At 32.5% G+C, this 20287-nt stretch overlaps 2 protein-coding genes across 2 annotated transcripts; both read left to right on the top strand.

Annotated features, from left to right (window-relative positions):
* Positions 1-11544: 11544 nt before the first annotated feature.
* On the top strand, positions 11545-14855 carry LOC108826645 (L-tryptophan--pyruvate aminotransferase 1). The gene is made up of 5 exons (XM_056994166.1): positions 11545-11741; positions 11837-12140; positions 13578-13867; positions 14078-14367; positions 14485-14855. The coding sequence occupies exons 1-5, from the start codon at positions 11680-11682 to the stop codon at positions 14682-14684; spliced, it is 1146 nt and encodes a 381-aa protein (XP_056850146.1). The 5' UTR covers positions 11545-11679; the 3' UTR covers positions 14685-14855.
* Positions 14856-16612: 1757 nt separating this feature from the next.
* Positions 16613-19492, top strand: LOC108825821 (glutamate--glyoxylate aminotransferase 2). The gene is made up of 11 exons (XM_018599171.2): positions 16613-16777; positions 17048-17206; positions 17309-17492; positions 17594-17763; positions 17853-18011; positions 18085-18258; positions 18327-18458; positions 18539-18604; positions 18688-18752; positions 18827-19075; positions 19160-19492. Exons 2-11 carry the CDS (start codon positions 17090-17092, stop codon positions 19287-19289), a joined length of 1446 nt encoding a protein of 481 aa, XP_018454673.1. The 5' UTR covers positions 16613-16777; positions 17048-17089; the 3' UTR covers positions 19290-19492.
* Positions 19493-20287: the final 795 nt, after the last annotated feature.

The following is a 20287-nucleotide window of genomic DNA, read 5'->3' as shown; positions in this document are numbered from 1 at the left end:
AAACACTGACGACTTAAATACACTGGACGACTTAAATACACGGACGACTTCGTAAAAGGTCGTCTAAAAAATACACTTGAAGGGATAGTAGAAGGTAGTCTATACACTGGACGACTTCGTAGAAGGTAGACGAAACACTGAACGACTAGAAAATTAGTCGTCTGGACGGGTAATCAAGACTGGACGACTTATATTTAGGTCGTCTGGACAACTAGTCAACTGGTTGTGTACTTGTGGTTTCGTATGGCCAGTTTCCTTGCAGTTTGAGCATCTCCGGCCCTGTGTTTCTTCCTGGGTTTGTGTCCCTCATCTAGAAGTCCCACCAAGATTGCCATCTGATTTCTTCTGTCTCCCCGGACCACGCTTTACGTTTGAGGAAAGCATTCTCGTTCCTCAATATGTTGTGACACGATAGGATATATATCTCTGAGTATCCTGCATACAGATGATTCTTTTGAGTAAAGTGGACATACAAGTGTGTCGATATGCACACCAGCATGTGTTCCAGCTGCTATAGCATGAGAGCAAGGTATTTTCTCCACTCCATAGACACCACAACCACACTTTACATAAATCAACCGCACAGTCCATTTTGCCACCTTTGACAAAGAAACGCCATCCATCAATTGGTTCGAGACCGTCATCGTATCCGCTATCTTCTGATCGAACAGACAAGCAAGTATCAACACCCCGGCTATGTACAGTTGGGAGACTCAAAGCATCTTGTCTCCTTTCCAATACCATTTTCCTAACTTCTGCTTATGAACTCCAGCAGGAACGGAATCGGAAATCCTCTTGCTCGCTTCAGTGCGGAATATAATAGATTCAGCGATGTTGCTTGTTTTATGTAACCTGTTCCCTTACAATAAACCTTGACCAAGCTTGGCGTCGGCCTTCTCCAAATACGTTGCAAGTTCCGGGTTTGCACTCCGTATCTCAGCCATGTACCGGTTAAAATCGTGAACCGTGTGCGCATAAGCAGCCCCTTTCACCAAGTACATGAGATGTTTCCCTTTAAACTTTTTGACAATGTTATCTTGAAGGTGATAATAACATATTCCTCGGGTTGCCCAAGGAAACACCTTCACACACTTAATCACTTTTAATGGCCGCGTGCCGGCAGAGAGACTATCACCAGAGGCTTGTCATGAGATATACAACTAGCCAATTTTGTGAAAAACCATTCCAAGAAGGTTCATCTTCAGCATCCACGATCCCAAAAGCCAATGGGAATATCTGAAAATTGCCATCTTGTGCGGCTGCAACTAACATAACACCTCCATACTTTCCACTTAGGTGAGTTCCATCCACCACAATGACCCTTCTCTGATACTTAAAACCTTTGATAGAAGCTCCAAAAGAGAGAAATAGATACTTAAATCTTTTCTCAGAATCAAGTTCTATAGCCGTGATAGAATCAGGATTTGCAATGGAGATTTGCTCGAGATATGAAGGCAGACGCGAATACCCTTCTTCTGCTGATCCTCTCACCAATTTCTGTGCATATAACAGTGCTCTGTATGAAGTGGTGTAATCAAGCGTCATGCCAAACATGTTCTTCCATTGCATCAGTGATATGCTGTGGAGTTATCCCATCAATGATCCCAACACGATCAATGAAAAGACTACCAACATACTTGGAGTACAGTGTCTCCGCTGAGCGATTCGGTCTCCAATTGAGCATAAATGTTTTCCACATACTTTGTTACCCAAAACGTGTTTGACCCATGTTTCACACTCGCTCTGATCTTCCATCCACAACCGCTAACCCGACATATTGCACAAGGAGAGTTTTGTTGATTTGTATATTCTGAAAGAAACCTACCCCTCACTGCTGTCAACCGCAGCTCTGAAAGCAGTGCATTCCTTGCTAACAAAACTCTGGTTGACATAGATGCTGGTACAATCCGATTTTCCTCCTTCAATAGCATTTGTCTTAGCATATGTCTTTCAATTTCTTCAAAACAAATATTATCATCATCTTCCTCGTCCTCATCTAGAACCTTTCATAAAAGACTGTAATCCCCCACCATTCTGATCCGTTTCACCAACAATAGTGTTATCAGCATCCTCCTCCCCATTTTCCTCCTCCCCATTTTCCTCCTCCCCATCTTGATTTTCATCTTCAACAGACTCATTACACCAACATCTTCAAAACATTCATCACCCATCATTATCACCAACATCTTTCTTCCCATTCACCAGCTTCATCATTATCACCAACATCTTCTCCCATTCACCAGCTTCATCATTATCACCAGCTTCTTCTCTTTTCTCTGAAACCGTTTCCACCTTGCTGCGGCTTGATACACAAAGACATACTCTATGCGTTTTGAGTATCTCGAGCAAGTTTCGAACTTGTCTATCACTTGTACAATGAATGGGAGGACTGCTTGGAGTCATCATCATTTCTGCTGGTAATGAGTAGCTAATCTCCACAGTCACTGATCTCATGTCCAGGTTATAATCTTCTTGAGCCATTGCAACAGTTCACATGTTTGAATCTTCATTCAATAAAAACAATCTTGCTCCTTTGAGATCATCAACCACAAAAATCCCAACGGAAATCTCTTCAACAACCATTCTCCATACACTGCATGTAACTTAAAACATCTGCAAAATTCAAAATAAAACACATTAGTAAACATAGAGAAAATGAAGAAGTTCAACAAACATTATCGCAGACGACTTAGATTTAAGTCGTCCAGAAGACTTAAAGGTAAGTCGTCTAAAGAGGTCACTTTTGCAATTGAAATTAAAAGGGACGACTTAATTCTAAGTCGTCCGGGCTTTGTTTGTTAAAAAAAAAAATCAGACGACTTATATATAAGTCGTCTACAAAAAACGGGCTAGTTTGCATTTGACCGAATCGTGTCAGATCTTTGACTATTTCTGGACGACTTATAAATCAGTCGTCTCTGGAAAGTAAAAATTCAATATTTTATTCAAACTAGACGACTTACACGTAAGTCGTCCAGGTTAGTTTTGTAATTGAAAAAATAAAACTTGAAATTTAACTCTCCAGACGACTTAACTAAAAGTCGTCCAGCTAGACGACTTAATTTAAGGTCGTCCGGGATAAGCAAGGTTGTGGACGACTTAATTGGGAAAATTCTGGACGACTTTGCTTTCCCCCGGACGACTTTAATTAAGTCTCTGACGGACGACTTATATTATGTCGTCTGGTAAAAAATAAATTATGAAGTTTTTTTTTTCAACTACAAAACTAACCTAAGACGACTTACACGTAAGTCGTCTAGTTTAATAAAATATTGAAATTTTAACTTTCCGAGAGACGACTGAATTATAAGTCGTCCAGAAATAGTCAAAGATCTGACACGAATTCGGTCAAATGCAAAAACTAGCCTGTTTCTCGTAGACGACTTAATATAAGTCGTCTGGACTGTTTTTTTCACCAAAAAAGCTGGACGACTTAGTTTAAGTCGTCCGTTTGACCAGAAGACTCATCAGTAGTCTTCTACATACAGATGACTTACTTGTAAGTCTTCTACGCGAACAGATTTTGAAAAAAAATTCAAATTCGAACCTTCAACTAGGTGAGATGACTTTGTTTGCACACAGGGTCTTCTCCAACCACCCAGAACCTCAAACGAAAGCAACCGTAAGTCAAACGAAGAGAAATATGGCTCCAAACAATTTTGAATCAAAAGCTTCAGTTTTTGGATGAATATGGAGAGAAAGTGAAAGAAATGTTGTTTTTAGTTCATAACAATTGAAACAGAGAGAGTGTAAAGAGATTTACGTGCATTAAAGGGCATTAAAAGCTCCAAACAGTTCGTACAAGGTTGTTCCCACTATTCATGGCAGTGGCAATATTGTAAATACTTGAAGAAAATGAGGTTGAGACAGTAAAGAAGCCATTTTCGAAAAAAAAAAAAAAAAAAGGGTTAATGGCATTTTCGTAGATAAAATGCAGATGTGGGGGTAAAAACTCAAAAAAAAAATGAGTCAAAAGAAAAGGTTAGTTTTCTGTTTGAATTCAAGTTTGAGTCACTTTTGCAATAAGCCCTTTGTTATTTGTATCCTCTAATGCATATATTCGTGTTATCATTTCTCACTTTATCATATTTTACAACATGCATACTAATATGTTTTTTTAAAAATATCAAACGAAAAAAATCAAAACAAAACACACACATTATGGATATTTTAGGAAGGAGACCAACATATAATTGAAAATATTAAGAAAGCTATGTTAATAATGCATATTTTATAATGCATATATTTTACAAAACATCTTAACGTCCATCACGAAACAAAGAAAAACATAACATTTTTTTTGGAAACAAAAACATTTTTTTCAAGTTTTTTAACAAAAACTATATAAATGAAAACGTAGCTGAAACATTCTGGATGCATCAATTTTAAAACGTAACATATGTTCAAAATGTTTCCATAATTACGACCTTAAAATCTTCACAATGAATTGGCAATATGGAAGTCACGGAGAAATCTATGCTTTCAGGAAGAGGTATTATATTTAATTCACTTAGTTTCTTAATTAAATATGTAAATATTTATGCTACTCACTTTGTTTTTCCTCTTTATAGTATTGCAGACAATGGATTTTAATTTTACTAAGTGGCGATTCTGATGTTTTAATGTTTTTTAATTGTTTTTCGCTCTTTTGCTGTTTTATTATTATCGAGTTTTATTTCTTATTTTTTTTAATATTATTCAGCACTTATATTATGAAAATAGTTATGTCTTATAAGATTAAGTGAAAGACCCATTCCAAAATTTAGATAGATTCTTTATTTTGAAACAAATACAAACTCATACTATAATCTTATTTTTCTAATATGTCGATCCTCAACTTTTCAACATAAGACATGATGTTTGTTATTTGTATCCTCTAATGCATATATTCGTGTTATCCTTTCTCACTTTTATCATATTTTACACATGCATACTATATATGTTTTTTATAAAAGATCAAACGAAAAAAGTCAAAACAAAAACACACACATATGAATGTTTTAGGAAGGAGACCAACATATAATTGAAATAATATTGAGAAAGCTATGTTAGTAATGCATATTTATAATGCATATATTTTAACAAACATCTTAAACGCCCATCACGAAGCAAAATAAAAACGTAACATTTTTTTGGAAACAAAAACAATATTTCAAAATTTTTTACAAAAACTATATAAATGAAACGTAACTGAAACATTTTTGATGAGTCGATTTTAAACGTAACCTATGTTCAAAATGTTTCCATAACTACGACTTTAAAGTCTTCACAATGAAAATGGCAATATAGAAGTCACGGGAAAATCTATGCTTTGAGGAAGAGGTATTATATTAATTCACTTAGTTTCTTAATTAAATAAGTAAATATTTATGCTACTCAATTCAAAAAAAATTATTTATGCTACTAAACTTTGTTTTTCCTCTTTATAGGATTGCAGACAATGGATTTTAATTTTACTAAGCGGCGATTCTGATGTTTTAATGTTTTTTTAATTGTTTTGCGCTATTTTGCTGTTTTATTATTATCGAATTTTATTGTCTTATTTATGTTTTTTATATTATTAATAACTTATATTATGAAAATAATTATGTCTTATAAGTTTTAAGTGAAAGACACATTCCAAAATTTACATAGATTCTTTTATTTTGAAACAAATACAAACCCATACTATAATCTTATTTTATTCCAATATGTCGATCCTCAACTTTTCAACATAGGACATGATGTTTGTTATTTGTATCCTCTAATGCATATATTCGTGTTATCATTTTCTCACTTTTATCATATTTTACACATGCATACTATATATGTTTTTTTTAAAAATATCAAACGAAAAAAATCAAAACAAAAACACACACATTATGGATGTTTTAGGAAGGAGACCAACATATAATTGAAATAATATTAAGAAAGCTATGTTAATAATGCATATTTTATAATGCATATATTTTACAAACATCTTAAACGTCCATCACGAAGCAAAGTAAAAACATAACATTTTTTTGGAAACAAAAACATTTTTTTCAAGTTTTTTTAACAAAAACTATATAAATGAAAACTTAGCTGAAACATTCTTGATGCATCGATTTTAAAACGTAACATATGTTCAAAATGTTTCCATAATTACGACCTTAAAATCTTCACAATGAAAATGGAAATATGGAAGTCACGGAGAAATCTATGCTTTGAGGAAGAGGTATTATATTTAATTCACTTAGTTTCTTAATTAAATATGTAAATATTTATGCTACTAAACTTTATTTTTCCTCTTTATATGATTGCAGACAATGGATTTTAATTTTACTAAGCGGCGATTCTGATTTTTAATGTTTTTTTAATTGTTTTTCGCTCTTTTCATGTTTTATTATTATCGAGTTTTATTGTCTTATTTATGTTTTTTAATATTATTCTGCACTTATATTATGAAAATAATTATGTCTTATAAGTTTTAAGTGAAAGATCCATTCCAAAATTTAGATAGATTCTTTTATTTTGAAACAAATACAAATCCATACTATAATCTTATTTTTTCCAATATGTCGATCCTCAACTTTTCAACATAAGACATGATGTTTGTTATTTGTATCCTCTAATGCATATATTCGTGTTATCATTTTCTCACTTTTATCATATTTTACACATGCATACTATATATGTAGATTAATAATTAACAAATTAATATTATCTACGTAAAACTATTCATTATTTCTTTCACCCCGCGCAAAGCGTGGATCATATCCTAGTAATATTATTAAAAAGCCAAAAAGCCAAAGGTCATTACATACAAACTCGGTCCACCGAACCCGAGCCCAAACACCACAACAAAACAAAACAGGCCCAAAAAAAAACCAATAGTTTCCAGGCCCAAAAAAATTTTGACCTAACTCACCCCACCGCCCACCACTCCACGTATTGACACTAACCCTAAGAAGAAACGTGTGGCGGTAGTTGAAGATTCATCATCTCTGATGACTGGAAAAACGCCGTCAGGAGTATCGGCCGTCTCTCCACCGGAACGTAGCCACCAACTTTGGGATTCAGTTTCTTCGACACACGCCGGAGCTTTAGAGAGCGTCCATCGATTAAAGGACTCGAGATCTCTTCCAAGCCCGACCACCACCCACAAGTAGAAACCTTCTTACAGTGCGAGCACTTCCACGGAGACGCAAGCCGGCGATCACCACCTCAAAGGAAACGACACAGCTCCAGTGTTAAGACGCCAGTCCACCATCTATTGAAAGATGCGGGGCTAGAAACACAAGCCGGTGATGAGTGAGCTAAGAGCCTTCTCATTCCGGAGCCGAGAAAAACAGAAAAACAGGAGAGTCGATTGATCCATCCCCACCACTAAACACATACAGAAGAAATAGAAAAGAAAAAAATTATGGGGCACCGGACCGGCGGTGGCTGTGGGAGCCAAACCGCCGACCGGAAGCTTTTAATCGCGACGGAGGTCTAGAGAGAAGACAGAGCGAATGAGTTTAGAGAGAGAATATAATTACAAGTATCAAGTTTCATGTGTCGGAACTCGGGACTTATCTTAAGAAGAAATTAAAAAAACTCGGGACTAATCCATATGAAAGAACGTGAGAATATGATTTGAATCTGTTTGTTTAATTAACGACGACAAGAAACAAGAACAACGGCGAGTGAAGTGGGAGCACGAAGCATGCAAACCGACTAATCATGTTCTTGTCCTTTTCCTCAACGTTTTAACTACGTAAGCCCGCCATTTGGCAACACTTGCAGAGAGTATATTGCTTACAAAATTAGAATATTATAAAACATTTAAGGAGAACTAGATTTTGACCCGCCCTTTAAAGGGCGGGTATATTTTTTGTTTTAATTTAATTTTCATATTTGTGTTTTTTATGATTAAATTTTTATTTTTTTATTTGTAATCATATTTGTGTATAAATATTAATTTAAATAATAGAAATTTGAAAAATAATCTGGTATATGCTCTGTTAGGGCTGGGTTGCCGGTCGAACCCGCTAACCCGCGGATTTCAGTTTTGTTTTGGTCAAAAATAGGACCCGCACAATCTGCAAACAAATAATTTGTGCTGGCACCCTCCCATTAAACTTGGCAGATCCGGTATACGCTCTTTTAGGGATGGGTTGCCGGTCGAACCCGCCAAACCGGAGATTTCAATTTTGTTTTGGTCAAAAATATGATCCGCACAACCTTCAAACAAATAATTTGTACTGGCACCTGCCCATTTAATTTGGCAGTTATCAGCGGGTTATAATTTTTAAAAAATAATTATTTAATTTAATTATTATAAAAATATATTTATAATAAAAATATATATTTTTAAAATTTAAATTTCTTTTTTAAATTACCATATTTTTAAAAAATTACTTTTCTTTTTATTTTTAAAATACTTTTCGGGTTGTGGATACCTACAATCCAAAATCTACCAATCCGCACCCTTCACAAATAAAATATACATAATCCGCTTCCGGAAATCGATTTTTTCAAATATACCCACCTTTTGAACCGGAACTAAACCGCAAACCAAATACATCCAAATTTTTAAAATAAGATTATATACCCACAAATATTAATTTTATTTAGTTTCTAAATAACTATATATACTAAAATACTATTTATTAATCAAATTACCCAAATATTTTATCCATAAATTTAAAACAAAAGTTGGCATATTTATTTATTTATATGTGAACATAGTAATATAAATGCTATTAATTGTTATTGATAATATATATATACATAATGGTATGAGGCATGGGGAATCAAAGAATCAAATATTCTTTCTTTGTTTAGATATATAATTAATGTGTACGTGGTTTATTTCTACTCAAAGTTGGATTCCAAAATTATAGGAAGTAAGAGATAGGAAAGGTTATAAAATACAAAGTCTATATAATTATATGCCAAATACTGGCGGTTGTTATTCAAAAACGTGGGTTTATAAGTTGAACAAAAATATTTTCCTAGAATATAGGAAAGAGAAGTTTTAATAAACTGAAAAATTACGTGCAAGTATTGGAGTATATTTATATGTGATTAATGGTAGTTAATTAGTAAAAAGTAAAATTTAAAAAGTGGATTCAACATGATATCAACTGGTCATGCTGGAAAATTAATAGAATAGATTAAAAGGAAGGTGAAACTGCAATTATCCGAGAGTGGACAATTTAAAAATTTAAAGTCAAAGCTAATATAGAAGGCACATAATCATATCGAACCTTTCCACGTGCTAACACGATCCTTCAAAAAGACATACCTTAAACTCATGATCGAAATTAATTTGGTAAATTTTAGTGTAGCACGCAGACTTCTAGAATTCTTTTATCCGCAACAACTTTAAAATGGTAGGTTTATCATAGTCTAGTCGATAAAACGCATTTGACAAGACAAGGTCGATATAGTGTTTTGGCACCATAGTATATTTTAAACTCTACTGATAACAACGATTGTGCGGTGCGGAACAATAAATTCAAATATTGCAGTATAGTTTAATTGCAGTTTATTTTAAAAAACTAATAATGTGAAATAGTTAAAATTAGTTTAAAATAAACAATTCAAAACATAATATGAATGTTAATATGTATTGAACAATGTAACTGTGGAATATATAGAATATATTTATATTTTACATATTAAAATCTGTGGAATAAACTATAGTTCAAAATTTTTAAAATAGTAATGTATCTGCTACATATAATATATATTTTATTAATATAAAACATGTAAAAATTATAAATGAAGTATATATAACACATTTGATATTTATCATTTTTATATATATTATTTATAGTAATGAATTTTAGCTTAATTAGTTTTACCAACTAAATAATACATGTGTACAATACTAATATATTTATATATTTAAATATAATAATACTAATATTAAATGATTTTTTAAATTTATAAATAGAAATAACATATAAAATGTAACATAACAAATCAAGACTCAAATCACATCTTGTAGCATATACTAAAAATTCAAATGTATTCCACTTACTTCCGTTGAACTTTTGACCACATGCGTTTTGATTTCAATTTTTATAACATTTAATTTTTAAATAAAAATGAAAAGTTATTACTAGTAACATAGTTTAGCCTTGCCACATGTTTAGCCTTTTCTCGTATCTAAGACTGAATATTTTATCCATTAATTTTAATTTTTTCGGTCGTAAATCTCCGTACGAAACAAATAATAAATACTAAAAAATTTAAGATGGATAAAAGATCCGCTCCGACTTTTATACAAATAAATATATATCTACAATTGAATATAGAGTTTTAAATGTATAATATTATTTAACATATAATTTATTAAATTTTATTTTAAAAGTTACTTTTAAAAATATTAAATTTAAAAAGAATATAAAATCTTTATATAAAACTACAATTTTTCTTTAAAAATTATAAGAAAATTATTAATTTTAAAAATTTATAAACATATAGTTCCATTAATTATTTAATTTATAATTTTTATATAAAAGATATTTATAATATTATTGACTCCTAATATTATTGAATATATATATATCTGATATTTAAAGTTTCCAATGATATTACTGCAAATGTCAAAAGCATAAAATCAAAATTATAAATTAATGTTGCAGATTTCTTGAAAAAATATTTTTTAAGAAATTTAAAATTTGTTATGGGACATGTTTTTGAAAAAGAAAAACTTTCAAAAGATAATATTATATTTCTGTATATTGGCAGCTACTTTTATTTTTTTTGTTTTTTCCCATTAAAATGTCATATTCTAAAGGGTTGGACTTTTTTATTTATTAATTTTGATTTGATTCGTTATTCTTTCAATTCAATCTAAAAATTTCGAATATTAATAAGTCTGCAAAGTAAAAAAAATATTAAAATTAATATCCTTTAAAAACGGAATAAATCGCAAATATTAAAAATTTGAAAGTTATATATCTGATCAGCTCTGACTTTTATATAAATATATGTATATGTACAATATAGAAGTTTAAATGTATAATTTAGTTAACTATTATTTTAACATATAACTTATTAGTTTTATTTATAAAATTACTTATAGAAGTATTAAATTAAGTAATGAATATAAAATCTTCATAAAAACTATAAATCTTGTAAAATTTCATGTTTGACAAGAATATTTAGTTAATTTTTAAAAAAATTTATGAAACATATAGTTTCAATAATATTTATTTTATATTCTATATTATATTAAAGCTTCTATCTGAAAATAAATTTTTATAGTTTTGTCTAAATTTATTTACACTGAACAAAGTGGATAAGATATTCGTAAATATCTGTAAATAATCGTAATATCTGTAAATTTTCTAAATATTTTCTAAAATTAAAAAAAAAATCATAAAATTGAATATCCGTAAAATGCAAAAAAATCTCGGATACATAAAATTTGGGTAGTATTCGATAAATTTTCGGTACTATTCGATGTTACCACCCCTAATATTATTGACTCCTAGGATTTATAAGATTTTCCCCGTTTAAAGCTGAACACGCCACCCTTTCCAATTTTTCTTCAAGAAAAGAAAGCTAATAATAAAATAATAAATCGCGTTCCTTCTATAAATACACTCTCATCTGCACTATTCTCTAATCATTAAACACTGTTACAAAGTACAAACCAAGCAAAATATAAGCAAAACCGAGAAGAAGAAGAAGAAGAAGAAGAAGAAGAAGAAGAAGATGGTGAAACTGGAGAACATAAATAACATCTCCTTGTCAGATTCCGTCATCAATCTGGATCAGTAAGCTTTTTCTTTTAATTTAATTTCACTAACCGCATTGCAAAGTCATCGGCTAAAAAATCGAATAAAAATCTTTTATAAAAAAATTATTGCAGTGGAGATCCAACGGCGTATGAAGAATACTGGAGGAAGATTGGTGACAGGTGTACGGTGACGATACGTGGTTGTGATCTGATGAGTTACTTCAGCGACGTGAACAGCATGTGTTGGTTCCTTGAGCCGGAGCTTGCGGAAGCCATCAAGGAGTTGCATGATGCGGTCGGAAACGCAGCGACGGAGGATAGATACATCGTGGTTGGGACTGGTTCGACGCAGCTTTGTCAAGCGGCCGTCCATGCACTATCTTCACTCGCTGGGACCCAACCTGTTAGTGTCGTCGCCGCCGCACCTTATTATTCCGTAAGTCCCCACAACTAATAAACCAAACTCTTCTTCTCCTCCTCCTCCTCGTATATCTTTTGTTTTTAATTATTTTAAATCTTCCTTTTTATTAGTTGTTATTCAAGCAACTAACATTTAAGCAACTAACAAAAATATATTAGACTATTAAGCCGATTATTTAGCTAGTCAAATTCTGGATCAAGTCGAGATATATCTTGAATGCTTTGCTTTTGTTAATTTAAACTTTCAGTTGAGAAATAATTGTAGATATTTGAACGTGGCTCGCCATCAGAGAGCAGTTTCTTAAAATCATCTAGATAATAAACTAAATCTAAACATTACAAGAATATATAAATCATCTAGATATTCAGGATGTCATATATCAAAGAAGTAGTTTCTCCTTTTGTCTAAGTAAAATAAACGTTTAGAAATAATTCACTAGCTACGTCTTATTCTATGGTTTTCATTATAATTTTCAATCTAATGTATAAGTCGTTTTAAAATTAAAGATTACTAGATTTTGACCCGCGCTTAGAAGCGCGAAATATTTTACGATGAAAAATTTCACTAATAATATAACAAATATTTTGGTAATTTCAAAGAGTGTGTTTAGAATATTTTTGCATTTAAATCAGTGTTTTTTCATTCAACCCGATTGTGATTATACCGGTTAATCCGGAGATCTAACAATTCAATTTAAGTTTTTAAAATATTCATATTAAAAAAAATCATTAAAATCCGAGACTAACCGATTGAACTGTTGGATGACCGATATGTAATCTAATTTGATTTAAATTATAATAGTTTCATAATTTGTAATCTTATAATCCAAATTTTAAAGTTTATTATTTTGCAATTTATAAAATTATGACGTTTCTACAAAATTTTAAGAGAAATGATAGATATAAAATAACTAAGATTAATTATTGTATTGTTTGGAAACATTGATAGTAGTATAAAAATATATTGTTTGGAAACATTGATAGTAGTATAAAGAAATAAGTATATTGTTTGAAAACATGGATAATAGTATAAAGAAAGGAACATTAATAATTTAATGTAGATTTAATTATAAAGTATAAAAGTGTATTTAATTTAAAAACTTACAAAATTCCATGTTAGGTCCAACAGAATGTTTCTGTTTTAATAAGATTGATTTGTTGTGAAGATTTAGGAGGGGGGGGGGTCTCATTTATAAATAGAAGATTGGAGATCTAAAAGACACAGCGACAGACATGTATCTCGAACACTACACATCCACCAATCCTTTTCATTCTTGTACATTAAAAAAAACACTTTTCCTTCTTCATACCACATGTGCTGTGGATTCATGTGCGAAGACATCAGTAACATGCTCATGTCCCCACTTCTTTTTCTCGCTTTTACCAAAAACCATTCTTCTCTTCTTAATAATTTTATTTTGAGGATATAATATAAAATTTTAATATTGAACAGACGTATGTGGAGGAGACAACGTATGTCCGGTCGGGTATGTACAAGTGGGAAGGAGACGCGTGGGATTTCGACAAGAAAGGTCCTTACATAGAGCTGGTGACATCACCAAATAACCCAGACGGCACCATCAGAGAGACGGTGGTGAACCGTCCAGACGAGGACGAAGGCAAAGTGATCTATGACTTTGCCTATTACTGGCCACACTACACTCCCATCACTCGCCGTCAAGACCATGATATCATGCTCTTCACTTTCTCCAAGATCACCGGCCACGCTGGGTCCCGCATCGGGTAAGATATTGTGGGTTATGCATTAGTTTCTTTCATTTATGATGTGCATAAAACTAGATTTGGGTTGCACATGCATGTTTACTGAATTTGAACCTGAGTAATATGACCATTAGATTTAGGATCCTGATCATTAAACCCTTTAAACTTAATTAGAACAATATATCATTAAACCTAACGAATGGGCTTTTTAAATTTGTTTGGCTGGTGAAGGTGGGCATTAGTGAAGGACAAGGAGGTGGCAAAGAAGATGGTTGAGTACATAATTGTGAACTCCATTGGTGTGTCTAAGGAGTCACAGATTCGAACCGCTAAGATTCTCAACGTTCTTAAGGAGACATGTAAGAGCGAAACCGAGAACTTCTTCAAGTATGGTCATGAGATGATGAAGAACCGTTGGGAAAAGCTTCGTGGAGTGGTGAAGGAAAGCAATGTCTTCTGTCTTCCTAAATACCCTGAAGCTTATTGCAACTTTTTTGGCAAAACACTCGGATCTTATCCTGGTAATTAAAAGAAAATTATTCACTATAGACGACAAGTGTTTTTGTGTCGTTGTAACTGATGCTTGTTTTGTAATTTGACTAAGACGCAACGTTCGGTGTTTTGAATTTTGGTTGTAGCGTTTGCGTGGCTGGGGACGAAAGAAGAGACGGATCTGGTTAACGAATTGAGGAGACATAAGGTTATGAGCAGAGCAGGAGAGCGTTGTGGTTCTGACAAGAAGCGTGTTAGAGTCAGTATGCTTAGTCGTGAAGATGTTTTCAATGTGTTTCTCGAGAGGCTTGCCGACATGAAGCTCATTAAAAGTATTGACCTATAAAAAAGCTTTCATTTCATATGTATAGTTAATGGTTATGAAAAAGCCATATAACTAAGGGCTTTTTACTAGTAGTTTTTAGCTTATCCTGCATGAATTGTCAAACCAATTTATAATTTTATACCATAAATCACTTATCTAATTCAAATAGTAAACAAAGCTTCTATTTAGTTATATACAAATTCTAACTAAATTAAAATTTTATAAATAATATTAACTCATCATTATAATTTACTTAAATTTGTAAACTTTTATATACATGCATGTGTTTTCAAAAGATTAATTGCTTTTTGCTAATTCAATTTCAATCTATCAACACATCTTTTGTTTTCTATTTTTTTCAGAAATCAAACAACAGGTGTCATATAATTTTATATACCAACAAGTAAAGTAAAGATGTAGAACCGAAATAAATACAATTAACAAAAAAAATTTGATTTTAATTTAACTAGAACAAAACTAAATATGGTTCAATTTGGCACATATATACATCTTAATATAGTAAAATGAATAACTGAACTGATTAATTATTATGTTCAAAATCATATGTCTAATTAATATGATAACATCTTAATATTTAATAATATTTTTTCAGTAACAAGTATTTTCTATTTGCTTTCCATACGAACAGAAACAAAATGATTTGGAGTTATAAACAAATGAAAATAAAATATTGAATGATTTAGCTATTTAAAAAAAATATTTTATACTCAGTTATCAAGAATATGTAGAATTAATAAAAGTTCACTCTATGTGGACCTTTCTATATGTAAAATATATTAAGGTGGAATTTTATAATTTACTTTTAGGTAATTGGTTCCAGTTTCAACTTATCCAAATCTTAGGAATGAATCTTATAGAAAAGAATTTAAATCTAAAAGATTGATATCTATAAAATCCAATAAAATGTGCTGAATGGAAAAGAAAATAAGAAGATAATTTGTATAATAATTAAAAAACACCAGATATAAAAGAGAGGTATTTTGGAATACCTCATTGGTAAGTCACAACATCATCCTCCTCTTTCTATCTCTCTCTCTCTCTCTATTCTCTGCCATGATCGAACCCATGAGGTGGAGCACAGCCCACAAACCAAATGAGCTACACGATCAGGCACTTGTTTGGGTTAAAGGTTATATATTTATTTTATGAGTTTTGTGAGTAAAGATGATTTATTTGGGTTCAATAAGCCCATCCTGTAATAGGCTTCAAAGGAAACCATTCAGAGTGGGCCTACAGAAATTTCAGCCCCTTATTAAATAAACCTGGCTTCAAAGAATGTGACTGATCTCAGTAGGCAGACAACCTGTTTGAATTTCCTTTTTTAACGGTAACTGGTCTGATTGAATCGTCCTAAATGCTGGGATTGTGGATCATTAATTGTGATGTGACGGTGCAGATGATGTCACTGTAGCAATGGAGAGAATCAAAGGAAGGTACTGACAGTGGGACAGGCTCTAAAGAAACTTTTGAATTACATAGAGATCTCACGCAAGATGAAAATAGTTCAAAACAATCTGGAGTCTTGATCAAAAACCATACACGGAATAGAGAGAAGCATACGGAGAAAATGTCTGCCGCTATTGTTTGTTGTTGAAAACTGAGTGCTTTAAAAGAGTGGTGAATAATGTATGTAACATAAATCTGGTGAAGAAAGTGTTATTTGTGATGTGTGTTTCTTTGAGTGATTCTCTTTGTGTTGAGGACAATAGTAAAGATACAAAAGAGTCTGTGTCGGGAGAATGAACTTGGGACAGTTCTATTTGTTGTGTCACAAAAGTATATATTATATTAAAAAAAAAAACAGAGTCCATACAAAGTCTCTGGGTTTTGTTTATCCGTTTTGTAGGAGCAATAAAGAATCGATACGCATAAAGCTACAAAGAGACTTTGTTTCGTCTTTTTTTTTTGCGCTCATGATCTGATCTTGACGAGTGTCCCAAATTCACGTCAGACACACATTTGTAATCTGCTGAATATTTAATTATTTACACATATTATTTTTGTTATCGTATATAAATAAAGTAATTGCAATAAGCGCACCCAAGTCTTGCAGTTCTGTACTTTGGAGGTGACGAAACTGAGCCCAAAGTTAGGTGAGTATCAAGATTGATAACTTTTTTTTGAAGTTGTTCCTTGTGGATCACTTTCAGTTGTGGGGTTCAATCTCTACGTGGGGGAACAAGTTAATATGTTCTCTCGTGATCGACCCAAAAAGTCAAATCTCTGTTTTTTCTAGATCATGAATCTTGTGTTATGAATAGTTAGAAATAACGGTTTAGCTCTGTTTTACTTTATGATTAGTCTCGTTATAAACTCTGTTATGGTCTTTATAATTTAATTTTTTGCTTATATTGGTTTTGTAGAAGGTGTTGTTTATTAAGTATTTTGAAAGTCAAACTCTGAAAATGTCTCACAAGGCATTAGACTACGAGTCACTGAATGAAAACGTCAAGAACTGTCAGTATGCAGTCAGAGGGGAACTCTATCTCCGTGCTTCCGAGCTTCAGAAAGAAGGCAAAAAAGTAACATCTTCTTCTTGTTTATATATTTACCCTTTTGCAAATTCCTTCATGCGCTTTTTTCACCTTGCTCTTATTATTAACATGATCAATATATATATGCAGATCATTTTCACCAACGTTGGGAACCCTCATGCGTTAGGACAGAAGCCTCTTACGTTTCCTCGCCAGGTGGTTGCTCTATGCCAAGCTCCGTTTCTCCTAGACAATCCAAACGTTGGCATGATATTCCCAGCAGACGCTATTTCAAGAGCTAAGCATTATCTTTCCTTGACCTCTGGTGGTCTTGGTATGCCCTTCACCACACATAATAACTCAGTAGAGCTATCTTCTATTGCTTATGTATATATACAAGTGAAACAAATCTTGCTCTTTAAATCTTTGAATCAGGTGCTTACAGTGACTCGAGAGGCCTTCCAGGAGTTCGAAAGGAAGTTGCTGAGTTCATCCAACGGCGTGACGGGTATCCAAGCGACCCGGAACTCATATTTCTAACTGATGGAGCTAGCAAAGGTGTCATGCAAATCTTGAATTGTATCATACGCGACCAGAAAGACGGTGTAATGAACTTGTTTCCTCTCTCTCTATAGCTTTTAGCAAATTTGATATGAGACCATTAATTCTCACAAGCTTTTCTTGGTTTTGGCAGATTCTGGTTCCAGTTCCACAGTATCCACTCTACTCAGCTACCATATCTCTGTTAGGAGGCACTCTTGTTCCTTACTATCTCGAAGAGACTGACAACTGGGGGCTTGATGTTAACAATCTTCGCCAGTCTGTTTCTCAGGCTCGCTCTCAAGGGATAACAGTAAGTATATTCTTTCTCTCTCTCTCCCTCCCATATCCGTTGATGCATAGGCTTCTTTATGGTTAATGACCAGGTAAGGGCAATGGTGATCATTAACCCCGGAAACCCTACCGGTCAGTGTCTCAGCGAGGCTAACTTAAGAGAGATATTGAAGTTCTGTTGTGACGAGAGATTGGTTCTTCTTGGAGACGAAGTGTATCAGCAGAACATATACCAAGATGAGAGACCCTTCATCAGTTCCAAGAAAGTAAAAATCATTTTCATTTTGTGTTCATTACTATATATGAGAGACTAATCCTTTGTCTTAAAAAAAAGGTTTTGATGGATATGGGAGCACCGTTAAGCAAAGAAGTTCAGCTCATATCTTTCCACACAGTTTCCAAAGGATACTGGGGTGAATGTGGGCAACGAGGTGGTTACTTCGAGATGACTAATATCCCTCCTAGGGTTTGTGTGCCTGACCGTCTTTGTTTTGTTTATAACTTGTACTTCAAGTCACTGCTAATAGTTTTTTTGGTTAATGTCAGACTGTTGAGGAGATATACAAGGTTGCATCTATAGCTCTTAGTCCCAACGTCTCTGCTCAGATATTTGTAAGCTCTCTTGTTTAGTTTCTTAGTTAAATTAAAACGGTTCCTTGGCTGAAGAAAGCCTTTATGGTTTTGTCTTTATGTAGATGGGTTTAATGGTTAGTCCACCAAAGCCTGGAGACATTTCTTATGACCAATTCGTTCGTGAAAGGTATGTTAATACTCTAGATAAACATTGCATTGATGAAAGATCAAGATATCTCAGAAAAAAACTTATTTTAACAGCAAGGGAATACTAGAGTCACTGAGGAGAAGAGCAAGGATCATGACTGATGGGTTCAACAGCTGCAAGAACGTGGTATGTAACTTTACTGAAGGTGCAATGTATTCGTTTCCTCAGATAAAGTTGCCGTCCAAGGCAATCCAAGCGGCGAAACAAGCTGGTAAAGTCCCTGACGTTTTCTACTGCCTCAAGCTCTTAGAAGCCACGGGAATCTCCACTGTTCCTGGCTCTGGATTTGGACAGAAAGAAGGGTGAGTTGGAAAAAAAATTTCAGACTTGTGATTCTTGTAAATCTTCTTTTGAGGCTCAACTTGGTTTCTTGTGTTTGATTCCAGGGTGTTTCATCTGCGGACAACGATTCTGCCTGCAGAAGAAGAGATGCCAGAGATTATGGAAAGTTTCAAGAAGTTCAATGATGAGTTCATGTCTCAGTACGGTGATAGCTTTGGTTACTCAAGGATGTGACAGACATTATTATTATCAATGTACTCTCTTGAAAAGCTATATAGCCACTGTTCCTACTTTGCACAACTTTTCTTTTGGTTTTAGAATCCTTTGTATCTACTGAAACAAACAAACATAAACCATCTCATCAGTTTCATCTCTCGAGTGATGTACTAAAATGTTCTATCAGACATCTTTAAAGAAAGAGAGTTTTTATGTTTTTAGCCAAGTAAGAATAACTTAGATATTATATTATCTTATTTCACTAAAATATGTTTGAGAAGAATTTTTTTTTATTCTACACTAGATGATAATTTTTAATTTTCAATGTTAAACTTATTACTTATTATTTTATATGGACATTAATACTAGGTTTAATATTGATCAAAGTGTAATTAGATAAATAATTAATTTTTTGTTTATAAAATGTAAGAAATATATATGTAAATAATCCTTTTTTAAATGTAAAAGATATATGTAAATATTCCTTTAAAATAAATGTAAATAATCCTAAAACATCATCTAGTAAAAAGTGGAGAGAATCATCAAATAAATTTACCGTGAATTATAAAGCTTATCAAAAAGTATATTTAATGCAGAATATAAGAAGTATCAATATTATTGATCATTCCACTTGGTGAAGTTAAAAATTAAATAATTATCCAATTATTAGGTAGAGAATGATAACGATCGTTTATTTTTATTAAAACTAGATCCGGTTTCCGCGCTACGCGCGGATAAGTTGGTGTATTGTGAATTTTTATTTTAAGTTTCAATTTGTTTGTTTGGAGTATGAGCATTGAATTATCCAAAATAATGGAAATTTTGTGAATATCTTCTGATATAGTTACCAAGTCATTTGGAGATGAGAAGCTTCAATATGTACCATAAAAAATAAATATAATGTGGATCATGTGTTTGTAATCATTGGTATTAAGAAGATTTTGTTAGTTGTGATTTTTTATAATAACAATTTTTTGATATATTACTATTTTCTATGATTGGTAAGTAAGACATTT

This window comes from Raphanus sativus, chromosome 9, assembly GCF_000801105.2.
Source record: "Raphanus sativus cultivar WK10039 chromosome 9, ASM80110v3, whole genome shotgun sequence".
Taxonomy (NCBI): domain Eukaryota; kingdom Viridiplantae; phylum Streptophyta; class Magnoliopsida; order Brassicales; family Brassicaceae; genus Raphanus; species Raphanus sativus.
The sequence above is the reverse complement of the archived record's forward strand: the minus strand, read 5'-3'. Positions and strand labels throughout refer to the sequence as shown.